Below are 21,698 nucleotides of genomic sequence, written 5' to 3'. Positions count from 1 at the left end.
AAGTTAGGTACCGTTCCCTTCCACATTTCATATGGAGTCTTGTCGACAGCTTTAGACGGACTTCGGTTAAGTATAAGAGCGGCTGACAAAAGAGCATAACCCGATAATGATTCAGGCACTACTGTGTGACTCATCATGGATCGAACCATATCAAGTAAGGTTCGATTTCTCCGTTCGGACACACCATTTAATTGAGGTGTTCCGGTGGAGTTAATCGTAGAGCGATTCCACAGTCTTTCGGATGTTGATCAAACTCATTTGAAAGATATTCGCCACCCCGATCCGAACGGAGTGCTTTAATCTTTCTACCCAGTTGGTTGGTTCTACCCTATTCGGTATTCCTTGAATTTCTCAAAGGACTCACTTTTATGCTTCATTAAGTAGACATATCCGTATCTACTCAAATCGTCCGTGAAAGTTATAAAATATCTATAACCATCTCTAGCGGTAATTGACATAGGTCCACATACATCTGTATGTATGAGTCCTAATAGGTCACTAGCGCGCATTCTAACACCTTTGAAGGAAATTCGAGTCATCTTGCCAATGAGACATGATTCACACGTGTCATATGTAGAAAAACCGAATATGGGAATAGTCCCATTATCGAAAAGTTTCTTCACGCGTTTCTCATTTATGTGTCCCATTCGACAATGCCATAGATAGGTTTGATCTTTGTCACCAACCTTTAATTTCTTATTATTCATGTGTAATACTTCCGTGGTTTGATCTAAGATATAAATTCCATTCATGGAAACTGCTTTGCCATAGATCATTTCATTAAAAGAGAAAATACAACTATTATCCTTTATTGAAAATGTAAAGCCGTCTTTAGCAAGTACGGAAACAGAAATAATTTTCTTAAATAAACTGGGTACATAGTAACAGTTATTTAAAAATAACTCAAAACCACTGGGGAGTTGGATGACATATGTTCCCTTCGAGGCAGCAGCAACTCGTGCTCCATTCCTGACTCGCAGGTCCACGTCACCTTTTTCGAGAGGTATGATGTTCTTTAGGCCCTGCAAATGATTACACAGATGAGATCCACAACCACTATCTAGTACCCAAGTTCCGAAATTTGCATGGTTAATCTCAATCATATAAATATAAGATGACATACCAACAGGAACGACGCGGCCTGCCTTAATGTCCTCACAGTAGACGGGACAGTTCCTCCTCCAATGTCCAGTCTTGTGACAATGGTGGCATTGTATGTCACCGCCCTTGCTCTTTGCCTTGCCCTGTGAGCCACTAGTCTCACCAGGTGCACTCTTACCGTTTCCTGGCTACTTAAACTTTGGCTTACCTACAGCTAGGTCGCCATGAGCCTTGCCCTTACCCTTACCTTTGTTGTAAATCGTGAGAACATCCTGCTTCACGCTCCCACTCAATTTCATATCCTTCTCGGTCTGTACGAGAAGGGAGTGTAGCTCATGAGGACTCTTTTTCAAGTCGTTCATATAGTAGTTCGCCCTGAAAAGGGCAAAACCATCATGAAAGAATGAAGCATTCAGTCAATGACAATGCTCTCACTGATTTTACAATTCAGTGCCTCCAGCTTCTCGACATTCTCAATCATGTGAAGAATGTGTGGGCTAACCGGTTGGCCTTTCTGGAGTTTCGCATCAAAGAAGCGACAGGTATGATCATATGTAATGATTCTCGGTGCCTTTGAGAACTCGTTAGTGAGCGTGGTGAAAATCTTGTTTGCACCTTGGGCAATGAAGCGTCTCTGCAAATTGGTTTCCAGTGCAAAGATGAGTACGTTCTTTATCGCACCCGCTTCCATAATGAAATCACTATAAGCGAGTGATTCGTTGACTCCTACATTTGGGCCTGGGTTGACCGGTATTGGCTCAGTTAAATACCTGAGCTTACCGTCAGCAATGGCAGCATTCCGTAGTGCCGCCTCCCAGTCCGCAAAATTGGACCCATCATTCTTCAGTCGAGAGGACTAATTCATTTGGTCCATAAACATTTTTAGCCAGGACGAACGATCTAGTGTGGCACTAGGCATTGGGATTGCGTTATTTCCAGCCATTTGTTGTAACAGTATTATTGATAATAAACGTGTTCTACACTACGAAAGAAGAATAAAATAATAAGCATGTGCATCGTTTTGATTTTAAGTCTAATGAACTAATGTCATAACGCGAAGACTCAAAACATTTATACAATTGACCTCCCTCAAGAATTATATAAATGACCCCAAGACTCAATTCTCTGCAAATTGATAAGCTAACCTTTTAGCTAATTCTACCGTTAGAATTCTTGGTCGATAAATTTCTGTAAATTCTATCTTTAGTCCATCATAATCACGAGAAACTCTTCGGACTATGATGTTGAGGTAAACTAAGTCAACACAACTACTTACCCAACGTAGAAGGGGTCATATTAGGCCTACCGACGAAGAAGGGACTCATAGATGTTTGCCCTTATAAAGACTAATCTCAATTTCCGTTTTAGAGGAAGATCCCATCAACTATTTTTAATTCATTTTAAGTGAACTATAATCTAGCATGCGAGAATGATTTAAACTAAAGTGATGGCTTATAGACTGTGACATCTGCATGTCCATGAAAACTAACATACAACTATATGAGTCAATTTTCATGCATTTTAGTAGTAGGTGGTTTGGTTTTAGGCGGAATATGAGGCAATTACTAGCAAGTGAATGAAAAGCAATAAAATCAAAAACGTAAAAAAAAAACAGTAAAAGTCCTAGTGTGGCCTATCCTATCAAATGAACAATAAATACAAGTTTGGAATCCATCCTTGGACCCGAGAAGCTTGTCTTGATGTTCCATCTTGATCCATGTAGCGGGACTGAGCTTGAATTTTCATCTTTAGTCTTCTTTGAAATTACAATAAATAAAATTACATAATTGACCTATTAATTACATTCTAATTTCAAAACCCAAAACTAAAATAAAGGAGATTCGAGATCTCATAATTACATAAAAATCACGTTTTCTTCATTACGAAAACATAATTGACTAAGGCCACACTAAGTATTACAAATTACAACCGATTGCAAAATTAAATACGTAAAAAAAATTCATTCATTCGATTCATTCAACATAATTAAAAGCATCAACTAAAATAAATTAAACATACATAATACAATACATTAATTATGTTGATTAATTTATCCAAACCACCTATTTAAATTAAATTAAGTGACAATTCCGCAATTTAATCAGATTAATTTCATTTCAATCCATATTAAACTTGTAATATGAATTCTATCCGTCAAAATTTTAAACCGCTTTAAAATAATTCGGTATCTTTAAATTGTGAACCGATTCACAATAACTAATTGGCCAAAAATAAAAAAAATAAAAACCAATTAAAATTGGTTCGGCTGAAAAAAATAAACAAATTTTTTTTTTTTTTTTTTTTTTTAACAGCTACTACACGGCTGATCATAAAAAAAAAACAGCCCCTTCCCCTTTTTTTTTATTCGGCAATTAAGAAAAAAACTTCCATAATTTTTTTTCGGAAAAAAAACTTTCCTTCTTTTCTGATTCGGTAATAGAGAAAAAAAATAACCTAAAAACGTTTTTTTTTTCACGGCATACCTAAAAAAAAATTGAGCTGTCAAAATTATTTTCCTTTTGCGGCTAAAAGCCCTAATACAAAAATTGATGAAGAACAAAGTTTATAGTTGCTAATAGAACATGGTTTAGCAAATGAATTAACAATCATGATTAATCTTATATGCTAAAACTATATAGCAAAAACAAGTTCTTGTATCAATGACATGATGATACTATATTTATTTTAACTTAATCTGCATTAAATCAAAATCTACCAATTCTCATATGATAATTTTAACCGATTAAAACAATGATATGATCTAAAGAAATTGGATATAAATCATCAAACAAAAGGAAAAACGAAAGAAGAAAAAAACAGGCCGAAAGATAAAAAACTCGGCCAATTTTTTTTTTTTTTTTAGCCCAATAAAAAACGAAACCCTAATTTTTTCGAGAATAAGGTTATTGTTTACATACAATTTTTATGAAAATCATCAAAATCAAAAACGTGGCCTAGTGCTCTGATACCACTTGTGGGAAATAAATCTGTATACTTCCCTTAAACTAGAAGGATTATAACGATTTAATAAAGATGATCAATGGTCATAAAATAAAATACATAAACAAGAGTTAAGGATTCAGAAATAACCTTTGATCCTAGCAAATATGGCCTAAGAACAATATCAAAATTGATATTCGCCTATTAGTTGCACCCAAGACGATCTGAGATATGCCCTTTGATTATGCTAGAAATCAATCTAAAATTTTCTGTAAAGTTTAATTGTCTTTGTGTTCTTGTGATGAGAAAGAGGAGGCAAGGTCAAGAAAAAGCATTAGGGTAGAAATAATTCTCTACCTTTCTTTTTATACAGACCGAAACCGAAATGAGTATTTTTCTCCTTATTTTGGTCTTTCCAAAAATATATAAAGTGTGTTAAATTGTCATCTAGTGAGGATCGAACCCATGACCTCTTGGCTAGTGTACCCTCACTATTACCACTATGACACATTCAACTTATTGATATTAAATACAACTGATTATATTTAACTACGAATTAACAGATTAATTCGTCCAAACTAACCTTATATATATTTAATTTAAATATAACTTATTATATTTAATTTACGAATTGACAGTTAATTCGTCTCAACTTAATATTATTTAATTTTCATTAAATAATTATCTCATCAACACATTGACTAACTTTTTTGTCATTTTGGGCATCAATGTAATTATATTTCTATAACCACATTTTTCAAACACGTCCTATAGGTGTGACCTTTAGGGACCAGTTGATCACCGCCATCTGTATGATAATAATGTCAAACTTTCTAGCAAGCCAACCGTTATTAGGTAAACGTTAATCAACTGATTAAATATACGAAGTATACCCTTGTGAACCTGTAAGAGATTTACAAATGTTATCACACTAATTTGTGGAGAACACCAGCTCCAACACAACCTTCATTATCATCATCAACAATGGCTTCAATGGTTGCAGACGCACCTTCAGTTATCTACTGCGGTGGTGATATTGACCTTTTCACTCGAAAAGCTATAGGCTCCAGACTTTCAAATTGTAGCACACATATTTCTTCTTGCTTAGGAGGGACCATCACATTTGAAGCTTCCATGGTTGGCATCTCAAGTCCTTCAACCATCACGCTAGTGTGATTTTTTGTCACTGTGTCATCTAGATCCAAGATGATTTTCCCATCCTTTGCTTATTGCATAATCTTTTCTTTAAGAGTTATGCACTTCTCGAGGGGATGACTAACTAAACGGTGATAAGGACAGTAATTGGGATCGGTCATCCTATTTGCTTGATCTGGACGCTTTGATTCTGGCAATTGAATGACTTTCTTGTCCAACAAATCATCGAGCATGCCTGAAAGATCTAAGTCAGGGAATGGATACTTCTTATTCTGCAAGTCCTTTAGCGCTGGTTTATCACGCTTAAAATCTTTGTTGTATGCTTCATTATTTCTATCATACTTAGGCTTCGCAAAGATTTTGACAGGTGCGTCACTGGTGATAACTGTCATAGCTTCCTTGGACGAGCGCTTAGAACCCTTGTCTGTTTTCTTGAACTCTTTCTTCTTACCAGCGAGTTTAGAGGAAGATGAATTTGTCTTGTTTCGAGCATTGATTGTTATCTCCATATCATGAGCACGAGTTGCCAACTCCTGAAAGCTTTTCGGCTTGTTCCCATTCAAGATGTATAGGAGGTCCCACTTCATTCCATTGATGCACATTTTAACTGCTGAAGTCTCGCTTAAACGATCCTTGCATTCCAGACTTAGCACGCGCCAACGGTTGATGTATTCCACAACAGCTTCATCTTCCCATTGAGTTGTTTTCATTAGTTCACTCATGCTCACTAAGCGCCTTGTACTATAGAATCTATTCATGAACTCGTTCTCCATTTGGTCCCAGCTGTCGATCGACTCAGAACCTAAATCCGTATACCCTAGAAAGCTATGCCTTTGAGGGAACGAACAAACTGCTTCACTAACAAGTCTCCATCTGTCCTGGCATTATTGCATGTCTCCACAAAGTGAGCAGTGTGTTGTTTGGGGTTGCCTTTTCCATCGAACTGTTGGACCTTGGGGGGTTGATATCTGGCAGGCATGCGTAAGACATTGATCCTCTTTATGTAGGGCTTCACATATCGAAGACTGCTAGAGGAACCTTCACCTAACTGGCTCATGATCGTGCTGGCTATTAAGTCTTGCAGTTTCTTTTCGGTGTAGGCACTAAGATAATTTTTAGGGGGCTTCTCACCATCCTTCTTGTCATCTTCTTCTTCTTCCACCTCTTTAGTGTCATGATGGCTTGAATTGTCCTTGTTACGAAACTCTTTCATTTCCCTTTGAAATTCTTCAATCCTCTTATTCTTCTCTTCGTTTTCTTGCATCATCTTCTCAAGGAGCTTGTTCACATTCTCCATTTATTCTTTGAGGCTAGTGCCACCAACAACCATGACTGATTTGAAAATAGGGGTTGAAGCTTCCTCCTTCTTCTTTGGCATTGCTTTCTTCACCTTGCGAGGGGATGAATCACCACTAGCTTTGAACTCCTTGCTCTCCTTTTGTGGAGATGAAGCCTTGTTGATTATAGGAGTCGCAGCAACAGCAATGGATGCAATTGAGTACTTACGAGGGTTTTTAAGGACATGGCGGTGCGCAAGCTTTCAGCAGTAGCATTGATAGCAGCCTTCCTTGCCATTCCTCTTGTAGAAACACCAATTGAGGGCATGCTTGATGAAGGTGCAACACTAGGAGACCCTTTGAGGATTGGTGCATAAGTTCTTGAAGGCGTGCTTGATGTGTTGGAAGACATCCTTGTTCTTTAAGTTAACTTGTTGTAGAGATGAGAGGTAGAGGTTTTCACGTTGGATTCACCAAAAATTTATAACAACAAATTTTGTGTTGCAATAAAACTGTAACACAAAACAGATAGACAAATGAGTTTATATAATATCAGAATATTATGTATACAACCTCTATTTTATCCACTGATTAAAGGTACGTGTCCACAATCTTCGAGGCTCGCTTACTTGACTTTATCTTCTTGAGAGGGTCGCGTTGACTTGAATCTCTCTTCGATGCTTGAATTTTATTTGAGTTTCCTTATGTAGGCGGCACGATTTTGTGGTGCTTGTTGTCTACTTGCCAAGGAGATTTGTAGAGAGAAGTTGAGAACTTTTGATGTCTCTTTTCTCTTCACTTTCACAAATGATTTTCTCTCTTGTAAAGTGATTTTTTCTTCTTGTAAAATGATTTTTTTTCCTTGTAAAGGTGGAGAATTCTCTTATTTATAGAGATTTCACTCTTGGTAAATGGACTTGAAGTTTGGGCTTTGTATGTGAGCTTTACTTCTCTTTTGGGCCCAATTGACCATACTTTGCTTCAAATCCCAAATAACCCAATTTGAAATATGGATCGATCCGGATTCTATCAAGCAGGACAAGTATAATTATATTAAGCTAAAATTTGATATTAACTTAAAATAATTTATTTCTTTTATTTTCGCCACTTTAATAAAATTTACGTGCCTACAATAGTCAAAGTAGTTGAAAGTCAACACAAGTACACAAAAACTTCCTATTTTTCAGTAGCTGCTCCTGGAAGCTAGGAAACGGAATTCGGAGGAGCCTGCAGGGGCCAAACCCTAGGAAGAGCAGTTATAAAAGGGAGAATGAAATCAGTCAGAAGGGGCATCTCGTTCCAACACAATACACGACTATTGAAGCAAACGTCATCCATTGTTCTCAATATTATTCCGTCAAACAATTGTAGTTTCCTTACTTGCTTAATGATGCGGATATCAATGCCTTAGACGATGTTGTACTCGAATTGGGAGAGTCAAAGGGCATCAAGGATGTTTCAAATCCAAGCGCCGCAACTTTGACAAATAAAACGTGGTTAAGCACCAACAAGGGGCGGGAAATTTGCATGGTCATGACTCAAGAATCCGAGGAACTTCCTGACACGTCTGTCGCGTACCTGTCAAAAATAAAACCTAACGGTCTCAACTAAAAATGTAGTAGAGGCAGTCGAGTATCGAATCCACAGGGAGGTAATGCAACTACAGCTATCTATTTCTAATCCTATGGTAGCAATTGGTGTTGATTGAATTTTTGGTTCTAAACTACAGAGTTGAAGGGAAAGAGAAATAAAGCAAGAGAGCAAGAAAGGGGAAGTGAATTAAAACTATCAATAAGAGGGGGACATGTCGGGAATTCGGTTCACTACGGTAGTTCAACAACTTAGCAAAGAATTGACTCAGATTTAACTAATGCGAGACGGATATTAGAAGGTCCTTTCGGTCCACTTCCCACCCTAAAATACCACTAACTTAACTTTCGTCCTCATTAGGGTAGTCTACTGTTTATAGCAGGCCTATTTAGTCCAATCTTTCGATCCAGGATTAATTGTAGCCAGATTAATGGGTGACATAGAAGCGTGCACTCAACTAGGTCGAGAATTACAGTTATATTGCTATAGTGACAGGGTCTCTTAATCAATTCGTCTAATTCATTCACTACGTCGTCATTATTCTACCGCAGATCCCCTAATCCCAACATGAGGGGGTTTAGCTACTCATGCTCATAACTAATCTAGCGTGAGATAAATTTCCATGAGAAGACATAATGAAATAATAATAAAGCGCAATAATAAATAAACTAGGCAAAAGAATAAATAAGGACAACAAGAAATTAATGCAACGAAAAGGTTAATTATTATTGAAAGAAGAGAGGGAATTACAATCTAAGCAATTCCGGCGTAAAGAACTCAAAATCCAATGAAGCAATCCCGAAATTAAGAGTGGCAGTCGAAAGTAAAAGTAACGTAGGAAGTAATGGTGGTTTTCTAATGTGAAAACTTAGAAAGTAAAAGAGATGATAAAAAGAATGACTAATAACCTAGTAAATCATAGGTTAAATTGCCAAACCACAAAGTGTTTATGCGGAAATAAATAAAACACGGACTGATTAAAGCCCACAATGTCGAAACCCTCTCGATCGAGTGGATTAAACCACTCGATCGACCAATATCTCAGCAGAAGTCCTCGATCGACCCAGGTACTCGATCGAGGGCTTGATCATGTGCATCTTACTCGATCGAGTAAGGAATAGCTCGATCGAGCCTCAGGGAGCCTAGGAACCATTCGATCGACCACCAAACAGCTCGATAGACCACTTGGGTCTTCAATTCAGCTCACGTCTTCACCCAAATGCCTCGTAATGCGTGCAACGACACTTCCAAGTGCAACATCTCGCTCCGGGACAATCCCCGTCTCCTCTAAATGCATGCAAAAAGGACGAAAAGGAGTATGGTTCCGCTACTTCCGCGATCATTCCTACAAGAAGGACAAAATACACCAAAGTAGCTAATTCGGGGCAAAATACTATAAAAACAGTATAGAAATGCATAGAAATGCGTGCTGAAATAGGCTAAAAAGACTATACATTAGGCACGTATCAAATCTCCCCAAACCAAACCTTTACTCGCCCTCGAGTAAACTCAAAACTAAACTAATGGAACGGAAATGATAACTCGTAGCTAGCTTAACTTGTCTACTTGAACCGATTTAATGCAACAGAAATCAACAGATTAAAGCTAGGCGTCAATACGCAAACGAATTATAAGTCGTTCGTAAATAAAGTCGACCTATCGACCTTGCAAGACCAACAAAATCGACTCTCACGTGGTCACTCTTCTCTCATGAAGCAAAGGGCAAATGTAATATGTAAAAGAGAGAAGAAAGGACAGTCACTCACCTAATTGCGACCTACATAGCATGCATGCAACAAAAATGAAAGACGATTCAAGTACTAATGCACACACTCCAACCAATAATGTCCGTCACACCCGAGGGCTTACAAATAATATGGGAATAGTGAGGTTCAGGTGAGAAAAGGCTAAACAAGTTATGGAAATGTGGAGGTAAAAGCGTCAAGCTAGTTCCTAACAGGACCATGGTAAACCATCCGGATCTCAATCGATGAAAGACTAAACACAGTACCCTTCACTTGGCACAAAACTCACTAGACTCAAAGCACAATCTCCTCAAAAATATAGAATAAGAGTGGAGGAGTCAGACGGTCACAAAGTTCCCTTTTTTTAAACACATCATCAAACAACTAATCTGAAACAACCAACCCTCTTGTCGATTGTACATCTTGAACATCTTCTCAACTCGACAAGAGGGTACAACTTTTTCACATTTTTTTCTTTTCTTCTTTGTATATGTGAATCTCATCATTTTTTCCATTTTTTTTCTTTTCTTCTTTCTTTCACGTTTTCTCTTTTTTTTTTCTTTTTCAATACTTTTTTTTTTCTTCCTCCTTCCTTAACACAAACACCAACTCCAAACAGGAATTACGGACCAAACTGCAATGGAAAACATACCACAAAAGGACAGACTAACTAGCTTGACTAGGCAGGCTTGTTTGGAATGTAGCTAATGGGTCATAAAGGCAAGTTTTGGTCAATGTGGAGCTAAATGGGTGAAAGATGTAAAGAAAGGGGAATTTGCAAGACCCTCCCTGCATGTGACACCAACCGAGACCGAATATGTGCATTTGACGAGAAATTGAATGTCATAAATGTGCAAATGAGACGAACATGCTATGCAAGGAGTACTACTCTCAAAATTCCTAATGAATTGGTCATGAATGGCACCGATTTATGGCTCTAAAAACTCAGAATTTTTAAGTAGTTTGCCAATTTATCAGGTCAAGTCTAGACAGTCAGCTATTATTTGAACAAAAATTCGTAGATTATGCGTATGTGAGCTAAAAACCATCAATAAAGTGCAAGGCTCAAGTGAATTGACAAGTTATAGTGCAATTTCATCACGGGAATCTACCGTTCCGACTCAACCTAAATACAAAAATAAACGTGAAATTTTTTGAATTTTGACATTTTCTAATTTTTTTGGATTTTTGATTTTTTGAAAATAAACAACAAATGCAAACTGAAAAATTAAACGTGAATGCAAAACAAATGCAGATCTGGGACTCAAAAGGATGCAATACCCTCCCCAAACCAAAACGGACAACGCCCTCGTTGTCCTCCAAAGATACACCACCAGAGAAAAATGGGGATGGGAGTATATAACCAATAAAAGAAAAATAAAGGAGACGAAATAAAAAGAGTAAGAAAACATACAAAACACGAACTTCCCCCAAACCAAATTTTAAAATCGGGGAAGTGAGTAGACCAAGATACCCGTCGTCGTCGGTACCGCGTCTCCCGTGTACTCCGACTCAACAAAACGGTCTCCCAAACCAGCAACAAACAAGGGGGAGACTCGGTCGTCATCTCGGTGATCCTGGGGACCGGGTACGAACGGAGGGTCACTCTCCTCCTCTCTCGGCGACTCATTTTGTGCCGCTCGCCGTGAATCCGCACCTCTCGTGCTACTGTCTCCTCCTCCTCCTCCTCGAGTCGAAGAAGGAAGTGGAGGGTACCCGTCCCCGGGTATCGGTAGAAGGAGGGATGCGGCCACCCTCTCGGAATCGGTCGCCGGGCTCGGATATGGAACTCGTAGAGCGGGAATACAGCCAAAGCCATATCCCGTCTCATCTCAGTAATGTACCTGCACATATCTGAAAGCACGGCATCACGACGCCCTTGGTCCATGACCTCGGGCGCCCCTAAAACAGGAGGGCAGACAAAGTTGGTAGGAAAGGCGGATCGGAAGGAGGGTCAAGTGGAGGGAGAGTATGAGTCTGAGTGGGTGTAGGCTGAGGCGTGGGGGTTAATCCAGCCTGGGCCTGAGTCTGAGCCTGAGAGCTAGAAGATGCTCCGGCCTCCCGCTTCCTCTTCCTAGAAGAAGAAGGAGGGGTGAAGGTAAGGTGGTAGGTAGGTGGAGGTGGCCTCGCTCCCTCAGCAGCAGTAGGGAGCGGTAAAAGTGGCGGAAGGGTAGAGCACGGCAAGGTAACAGACGTGGAACCACAAATCTTCCACGTCCTCGCACTCCCCTTCGCCTTTGGGAACCAAGCGAAGTCGGTCATGGCTCCCAAGTCAAGGTAAGCCATCTCATCAGGTGCAGTGAGCCTCTGAAGTGAAACGTACCGTGGGCATCTTCGGTAAAGGTGTGAGAGCGCCCTCCCCGTAACAATGACCTCGGAAGGCTGGAAGTGATGGCTAAGCGGCTAGCCTCTTTGGTGTGGCCTCGGTGGCGAAGATACTAGGTCGGGAACGGGCGTGAATCCGCGATCTAGCGAGAGAAAGGCCTGGTAGGAGTAGTGGCGGTGTAACTCGAACCGAGCTCCGCTGAGCTGGCTGCGGAGTAAACCGTCCCTGCGGTGAGACAAGTAGAATCTTTGCGTGGTGGTGACAAGGCGGAGCTAGTGGCAACAGCAGGGACCAGCTCGGTCACGGATGGATCGGAGGATGAACTCGCGAAGAATGCGAGAGAACTAGTATCCATCCCGCAAAGTATCAAGGGCATGATAAGAGAAGGTAGCCGCTAACCGTGGCTAAAATGAAGCGTTAACCAGCATGTGACAGCAAAAAGAATGGCCCTATTAGTCGAAAAAATCGACGTACAGCAATCAAAACCAAACAATTCCTCAAGAATTTCGAAGAGAAGCATGCGAGTGGTGATAATATGATAAAATAGTGACTGCAAAAGGGCTAATGACAAAGATAAAAACGAATATGGGAGCATGTATGACTCCTAACGATCGAAGATTTCTACTCACAAGCACGGGATTTCCCAATAATTCACATCAAGTAATGGCGATAGGGGACGGTAACGGCAGTTAACAATGATGATAAGTAAGCATGGACTGAAGTTAAGCAAGCAAGGCAATGAAGGACCGTCGACAAATCGACATATTCGACTTACAGAACCCTAATCGCGGAAATCGCGCAAAATTCGAATTAAACATGTAGAAACAATGAGGATCGCGAAAAGATCATCAACAAGCTAATTAAGGGCATATAAGCACAATTAAGTCGAAACAAAATCGACTAGACATGGATTTTCGAACCCTAATTCAAATCACCTCAAGAAATTCGAATTAAATGAAGAGAAATTGCAAAGAGTGTGAAAGAAACACTTACTTGATGATGATGATCCTATACAAGCAATTAAACTTCAAAAAAAACAATCAACAAAGGCGGATTTTCGATTGAAAAACCGCAAACCCTAATCCCCTTTAAAAACCGTGAAAACGAGCACAAAAGAGGGGGAAAATAAGGGGTTATTGAAGATTAATTAGCTAGCAATAGAATGTAGGTGATGGATTTGGTAATTTTGGGCAAGAAATGGGGATTTGGGGGAGATGTAAATCGCAATTAGGAAGGTGTTAGGAGAAATTAGGGATAAAATAGAAATGAAAACTGAAATAAGGAGTTAAGTATAGAAAACTCCCGTCCACTGTTCATTTCACTCGATCGAGTGATTTTAATCACTCGATCGAGGACTTTTGCTGTCCCCTTTGCTCGATCGAGTAAGAACCCTCTCGATCGATCATTTCCTCTGTGGCCTTCCTCGATCGAGTAGCCAGACGGCTCGATCGACCCATTTTCCACTCGATCGAGTACAAAAAGTACTCGATCGAGGACTTCCTCGTGTGGACTCTTTGAATTTCGTCCCTTCTTCCTCGAATTGCGTGCATCTTCCCAAACCGCGTAAAACATATCCAAACATATCCCAGAATACCAAAAACGCAAAAACACAAGTCTATAGTCTCGTCTAAGCTAAAGGATTGTCTAAACTAATTGTCCTAATTAAAAACGTAAAAAAGAAATTCAAAAGAAATTCAAACAAATATCTATTACAAGTTGTTACACGGGGCATTTCCCCGTTTAATTCCCATCAGCTTTCAGTAGCCCCTTCGTGGGCTTCTGACTGGAGGACGTCACTTCAGCGATACTGACCGTCCTCTTTGATTTCCATGAGCTTGAATTACTGTTTGCAAGAGGAGGAGGAACATAGTTCCAATCTATGTAGGTTCGAACTGTCTTCGTTCTCGCCCCTCTGTCATCTTCTTTGGCATCCTTGGCTCCAGTTTGATTGATAATGGTTGCACCATGTCCCTTGACAGCTCCTTTCTCGCCTTCATCCGTACCTGCAGTAAGGAGAACAGACGAGCTTTCCTCCTTTTTGCTCTCAGTATGAGGCGGAGGGTTAGCACAATAGCAAAGAATATTCTCCAAATTTTCATCCGGAGTGTCAATAATAGGGTCAACAGAAGAGAGGGCATTGCAAGGCTGAGCTTGCATGGGAGCTCTCCGGAACTTGACCGATGGAAAGTCGGCTCCTCGTCCCCTACCGGAAGGTCAAAGTCTTCCCCGACGTCTATTACCGCAGGCGGTGGACAAAAATGGTCTCCCTAAAATGATAGGGGTGTGCACATCTTCGGGATATCTAAGACGACAAAATCGACGGGAATAAAGAACTTCCCGATCCGAACAGTACGTCTTTTGCTACACCTAGTGGCCGCGATAAACTACGGTCGGCCATTTGGATGTCATGTTGGTGCAACTCGGCTTTGTCACACCAAGTCTCTTAGCTAGAGATAAAGGTAGAACACTTACGCTAGCGCCTAAATCGCATAGCGCATTATCAATCAATTGCATACCGATGTGACAAGGGATCGAAAAACTACCCGGGTCTGATTGCGTAGGAGGTAGCTTATTTTGGAATAGGGTGACCCCACCTCGTCAAAGCTACGGTCTCATTATCATTTATAGTCCTCTTACGTGCTAAAATTTCTTTCATAAATCGTAAATAAGAGGGTACCTTAGTCGGCAATTCGATTGAACGGCACGAAACTTCCAAACTCTTCAAAAGCTCAACAAATTTGCCAAATTGTTGATTAATCTTGGTATTCTCGTAGCCTCGGGAAGGGAACCGTAATTAGAATCTCGAGCCCCTTGTTTCTCGCTTCCAAAGTGTCTTCCGGAGCAAGTTCAGTATCCTTTGGACGCTTCTTACCTCTCGAACGAGGCCTTTCTGGTAATTCCTCGCTTAAACGAGCACTAGCAGGCTCTCGAATAAGCTTCCCGTCATCAATATCACTCGATCGAGCAATGTGCTCACTCGATCGAGCAGTTTCTTCATCAGCTTCAGTCGATCGAGCAAACTTACCACTCGATCGACCAACCTCATTTTCTGCTTCACTCGATCGAGCAGGAACTCTACTCGATCGACCAGATTCTTCACCATTTCCACTCGATCGAGCATTAGACTTCAGTCGATCGAGTAACTCTTGTGTCGTGAGTCATTTTCTCTTAACGAACACTTTGTTCATCATCGACGACGACTTCCTCGGGTCTGATTTCTGTACTTCCGGTCCCTCGTAAGAAAGACCGCTTCTCAACTCTATCAGATGCACCGTCTCATTTGGGTTCTTGTCATTTTGAGTCGGTAGATGACCGGGCTTCCTTGAAGATTGATTTTCAGCCAGTTGGGCAACTTGAGTCTCAAGTGCCTTGAATGCCGTGTCCTTCTGTTGTAATTGCTTTGCAATGGACTGCATCATGGACTTTAACTCACCTATCTCACTCACCCCACTAGATGACGAAGCACCTTGGTTAGGAGGATTGAAGGACGGAGGCTTCGATAGCCTTGTTTTCCGGTGTGGAGGAATATAGGTCATTGCGGCTGATTTGGAGGGCGGTGGGGTTGAGCACGTTCTGGTTACTCCACCTCATATTGGGGTGGATATTCGGCTCGTAATGAGTGTTGTTTTGCCTGTAATGTTGAAAGGCAGCACATTGCTCATAAGGACTAGGACAATAATCAGCGACATGTCCATCTACCCCACACCTCGTACAGACGAAAGGACCGTCTGTCATAGCATTAACATGGTACATTCCTCCCTTGAGAGCTCCCCCTAGTTCATACTTGTCGAACCTCGCGGTAAGGGCTTCTAATGCGGCTACTGAAGAGGATTCAACGGCTCTCCTTTGGTTTCCTCTTGAATTCCCATATTCAGCCCTATGAGTGGCTAAATCATCTATAATCTTCCACCCTTTGGTTGCTCCCAAGTTGTCAGCAAATCGACCATTGGCTGCAGCATCTAATATAGCCCTCTGATCATCATATAAACCATTGTAAAAATGGTTACACAGGCTCCACTTTTCGAAACCGTGATGCGGTATGGTCCGCACCAGTTTCTTAAATCGAAGCCATGCCTCGTGGAAGTTCTCGTCAGGCCCTTGTTTGAAACTTGTTATCTGAGCTCTAATGGCGATGGTTCTCGAAGCAGAGAAGTACTTCTTATAAAACGCCAATGCTAGCGAATTCCAATCTGTTATGCCGTGAGCAGCTCGGTCTAAATCCCTATACCACTCCCTTGCAGCATCGCGGAGTGAGAAGATGAACATAGTTTCTTTGATCGATTGTCACACACGGTGGGAGGAGGTATGGAGCGGCGATAGTAATCAATGAAAGTCTCCATATCTTTGAGCTGCGTCTTGATTGCAGGCTCCCAACTGATTTTTCTCGACCATATTGATGTATGCGGCTTGGGCTCGAACTTCCTAGCATCTCCAGAGTTCAAACCCCTTATAGAGATTGTCGGCCGTGGGCTCGGAGTGACTAGCAATGGTTGCTTCCTCAGCCATTTCGGGAAAATCTGGGAAAGTGATAGATTCAATCGATGAATTGGAAACGGGAGAAGACGGTGGATTGTCTTGAAAAGCTCGTTCTCGTAAAAGCTACCACGAGAACTAGGCTCTTCCTCTCGCTGTTGCTCTTGGAATAGTCTCCTTTTTACGTGCGAGAGATCTATCAATCTCGGGATCAAAAGGTAGTAGTGGCCCACCTTGCGACCTGCGCATAAGAAGGAACTACAGACAAGATATAAGAATAGTCTAAGGAACGATGTTCCTTAAACTAAAAGAAGAATTAAAAATAAAACAGCTAGTAAATTGAACAATTGCCTCCCCGGCAACGGCGCCAAAATTTGACACGTCCGTCGCGCACTGTCAAAAATAAAACCTAACGGTCTCAACTAAAAATGTAGTAGAGGCAGTCGAGTATCGAATCCACAGGGAGGTAATGCAACTACAGCTATCTATTTCTAATCCTATGGTAGCAATTGGTGTTGATTGAATTTTTGGTTCTAAACTACAGAGTTGAAAGGAAAGAGAAATAAAGCGAGAGAGCGAAAGGGAAGTGAATTAAAACTATCAATAAGAGGGGGACATGTCGGGAATTCGGTTCACTACGGTAGTTCAACAACTTAGCAAAGTAATTGACTCGGATTTAACTAATGCGAGACGGATATTAGAAGGTCCTTTCGGTCCACTTCCCACCCTAAAATACCACTAACTTAACTTTCGTCCTCATTAGGGTAGTCTACTGTTTATAGCAGGCCTATTTAGTCCAATCTTTCGATCCAGGATTAATTGTAGCCAGATTAATGGGTGACATAGAAGCGTGCACTCAACTAGGTCGAGAATTACAGTTATATTGCTATAGTGACAGGGTCTCTTAATCAATTCGTCTAATTCATTCACTACGTCGTCATTATTCTACCGCAGATCCCCTAATCCCAACATGAGGGGGGGTTTAGCTACTCATGCTCATAACTAATCTAGCAGCAGATAAATTTCCAGCAGAAGACATAATGAAATAATAATAAAGCGCAATAATAAATAAACTAGGCAAAAGAATAAATAAGGACAACAAGAAATTAATGCAACGAAAAGGTTAATTATTATTGAAAGAAGAGAGGGAATTACAATCTAAGCAATTCCGGCGTAAAGAACTCGAAATCCAATGAAGCAATCCCGAAATTAAGAGTGGCAGTCGAAAGTAAAAGTAACGTAGGAAGTAACAGTGGTTTTCTAATGTGAAAATTTAGAAAGTAAAAGAGATGATAAAAAGAATGACTAATAACCTAGTAAATCATAGGTTAAATAGCCAAACCACAAAGTGTTTATGCGGAAATAAATAAAACACGGACTGATTAAAGCCCACAATGTCGAAACCCTCTCGATCGAGTGGATTAAACCACTCGATCGACCAATATCTCGAGAAGTCCCTCGATCGACCAGCAGCGGGGTACTCGATCGAGGGCTTGATCATGTGCATCTTACTCGATCGAGTAAGGAATAGCTCGATCGAGCCTCAGGGAGCCTAGGAACCATTCGATCGACCACCAAACAGCTCGATAGACCACTTGGGTCTTCAATTCAGCTCACGTCTTCACCCAAATGCCTCGTAATATGTGCAACGACACTTCCAAGTGCAACATCTCGCTCTGGGACAATCCCGTCTCCTCTAAATGCATGCAAAAAGGACGAAAAGGAGTATGGTTCCGCTACTTCTGCGATCATTCCTACAAGAAGGACAAAATACACCAAAGTAGCTAATTCGGGGCAAAATACTATAAAAACAGTATAGAAATGCATAGAAATGCGTGCTGAAATAGGCTAAAAAGACTATACATTAGGCACGTATCACTTCCTTAGACCGAAACAAACCGCAAAGGAGGTGCAATGGACCGTGGAGGCCATGTACTAGGTTCATGGAACCACCTAGTTTTTCTACGTTCTAGTTTTTGTGCATTGTCTAGTTTTCTACCAAGTCTAACCTAGTTCTTTGTAAAGTCTTACCTAGTTTTTATTCCTAAGTCAAAGCTAAAAACTAGGCACCTAGGAAATCATGTAAACAATAAAGACTAGACTTGGAGGCCAAGGAGAATTTGGCTATATAAGGGCCGGTTCTCTCATTTGTAAAGCATGAAGTTTTGAGAAAAAAAATCACTTGTGTGAAAAATTTGTCTTGTTATTTCGTGTGGTTTACACGAGTAAGAGGGCTACCAAAGGCTCGACGAGTTTCGAACCTTGCCTCAAACAAAGGACGCGATCCCGAGTTTGAGTTGGATTACTTGCGCGTATTGAGTAATTCACCCATTGGTCGATCTACAGGTCTAGATCGAGCAAATATCCTTTCCTTTCAGTTATTCTCGCTAAAAGTATTCGGATTGATCGGGTTGCACCTAGTACATTCAGATCCTTCGTTTATTTGTTAGCTCAAATTAAGACTTCCGCTTGCGATACGCATCAATTGTGGTATTAGAGCCAGGGCTCTTGATTTCCACTAATCAAGATGGTCCGAGGGTCTTGATTTGTTATTTAAAAAAAAAAAAAAAAAAGAGGAAGAAACCATGACAAAAAAAAAAAAATTTACGATGGATTTTGAGATCCCAACTTCCTTCAAAACCTTAAAGCGGCACTACAAAACCTTTCAGAGTTTAGTCCACATGGGCAATCACGTCGGGGTGAATGAAGTATGGAAGAATTCAAGGTGAGTGAGTTGCCTGAATTCGTGGGAAGCACGGACCCCGAAGATTACCTCGAATGGGAACGGAAGATCGAACGAATGTTTGATTTCAAAGGTCTTGATGACGAGAAAAACTGCAAGTACGCTATTTTAAAGATTAGTCGAGGAGCCTTTTTGTGGTACGAAGGCCTGAAAGCAAGGCGTATGCGAGCTGGAAAGGAGAAAATAACCTCTTGAGAATCTCTCAAGAGCAAACTACACAAGAGATATGTTCCAGCAACTTATAGGCTTACGACTTATCGTAAGATCGCCGATCGCAACCAAGGGAGGCTTAGTGTCTCTGAATACATCGACGAGTTTGAGAATCTCACTCTGATGGGAGAGTTGGAAGAGAGTGAAGAATTAAAGATGGCTCGATTTCTTCGTGGATTAAATCGTAACATAGCCAATTCGGTTGAATTACAATCCTACGCTGATTTCGATTCTTTGTGCAACTTGTGTCTAAAGGTTGAAGCTCAAAGGAAGGCTAAATTCACATCGACCTATGGTGAGAGTAGCCGAAATTGGAGGAACGAGGGAGGATCAAGGGGAAGTCCGAGTAGTCGTGTTGTCGAGACTACTCCCAAACCGGTTTCTATTCCTAATTCCACTCCCAAAATACCCATTCCTAAAGAAACAAGTCTATCCAAGGTGCGGTGCTTTAAGTGCCAAAGATTTGGTCATCTTCAGAATGCGTGTCCAAATAAAAGAAACATCGCGCTAAGAGAAGTCGTTGCCGTTTGAGATGAGTTATTCAATGAGGAGGAATGGTTGGGTGATGTGTTCAACCTGGAAGGGAGAGAAGAGGAGGAAGACGACGAGGATGTCGAGACTTACGCCGCTCCCAACTACGATTGTGCTTTGATTCATTGAGTATTACAAACTCTATCCATGCCAATTGAGGCAGATAAAAGAGACCAAATATTTCACACGAAGTGTCAAGTAAAGGACAAGTGGTGTAGCCTAATCATCGACGGAGGCAGTTGTACTAACATGGTCTCAAAGAGAATGGTGGATAAGTTGGGTTGGATACCACACCTCATCCCAAGCCCTATGCAATACATTGGCTTAATGACGGGAATAAGGTTAATGTTACCAAGCAAGTGAAAGTGGCTTTGACTATGGGAACTTATACCGATCAGGTCTTGTGTGATGTAGTGCTGATGGATACATGCCATGTACTCTTGGGGCGTCCTTGGCAATTTGATCGCAATGTCATACACCGTGGTCGAAGTAATGAGTATGAATTGATCGACAAGGGTAAGAAGCTTGTTCTAAAACTAATAAAGCCTAGTGCTGTCCGTTGTATGGGCACCACACAAGGGAAGGCCGCTACCATGACCATGTTTGCTAGTGAACAAGAAGTTGGTGAGGTTATTAAGGAAGGTGGTTGTGTCTATTTGATGGTGGTCAAGGAGGTACCAAGTGTTGGGGTCGAAAATGTTCAACTAACCGCACTATTGAGAGAATTCGAGGATGTTTTCCCTGAGGATTTACCACCGGGTTTGCCCCCTATTCGTGGGACCGAACATCAAATCGATCTCATTTCTGGGACTTCGTTACCAAACAAAGCGGCCTATCAATGCAACCCAACGGAGACAAAGGAGTTGCAAAGACAAATAGAGGACCTAATGGACCGAGGTTATGTTCGTGAATGTATAAGTCCATGTACCGTCCCTACTCTTCTTGTCCCAAAAAAGTATGGGACTTGGCAGATGTGTATTGATAGTCGAGCCCGGAACAACATAACTATCAAGTACCGCTTCCCTATTCCAAGACTTGACGATATGCTCGATGAGTTACATGGTTCAGAGATCTTCTCTAAGATCGACTTGAGGAGTGGTTATCATCAAATAAGAATGCGGGAAGGAGACGAATGAAAAACCGCGTTCAAGACTAAGCATGGGTTATACGAATGGACCGTCATGCCATTCGGGTTAACTAATGCTCCAAGTACTGTTATGCGGCTCATGAACGAGATACTTAAACCATTCTTGGGCAAGTTTGTGGTCGTCTATTTGGATGACATCTTGGTTTACAGTCGAAGTGAAGAGGAACATTTTAAACACCTTTGAGAGGTGTTAAACACACTCCGCGGGCAAAAATTATATGGAAAAAAGGAGAAGTGTTCATTCTTAGTCGAAAGTGTCATCTTCCTCGGCTATGTGGTCTCTAAAGATGGAGTTTCGGTTGATCAAGCAAAGATTGAGGCAATCAAATCATGGCCTACTCCTAAATCCATCACGGAAGTTCGGTCATTTCAAGGGCTTGCTTCGTTCTATCGAAGGTTTATTTGGGATTTCAGCACCATCACGAGTCCTATAACCGAGTGCTCGAAAAAAGGAGCATTT

The 21,698-nt window shown here is 41.0% G+C and overlaps 1 protein-coding gene across 1 annotated transcript; it reads left to right on the top strand.

Moving 5' to 3' along the window:
• Nucleotides 1–19,317: 19,317 nt before the first annotated feature.
• On the top strand, nucleotides 19,318–20,091 carry LOC141631784 (uncharacterized). Its single transcript, XM_074444406.1, has 2 exons — nucleotides 19,318–19,487; nucleotides 19,596–20,091. Exons 1-2 carry the CDS (start codon nucleotides 19,318–19,320, stop codon nucleotides 20,089–20,091), a joined length of 666 nt encoding a protein of 221 aa, XP_074300507.1.
• The last annotated feature ends 1,607 nt before the right edge of the window (nucleotides 20,092–21,698 follow it).

Source organism: Silene latifolia, chromosome Y (assembly GCF_048544455.1).
Source record: "Silene latifolia isolate original U9 population chromosome Y, ASM4854445v1, whole genome shotgun sequence".
NCBI lineage: Eukaryota > Viridiplantae > Streptophyta > Magnoliopsida > Caryophyllales > Caryophyllaceae > Silene > Silene latifolia.
This window is presented reverse-complemented; position numbering and strand designations above follow the sequence as displayed.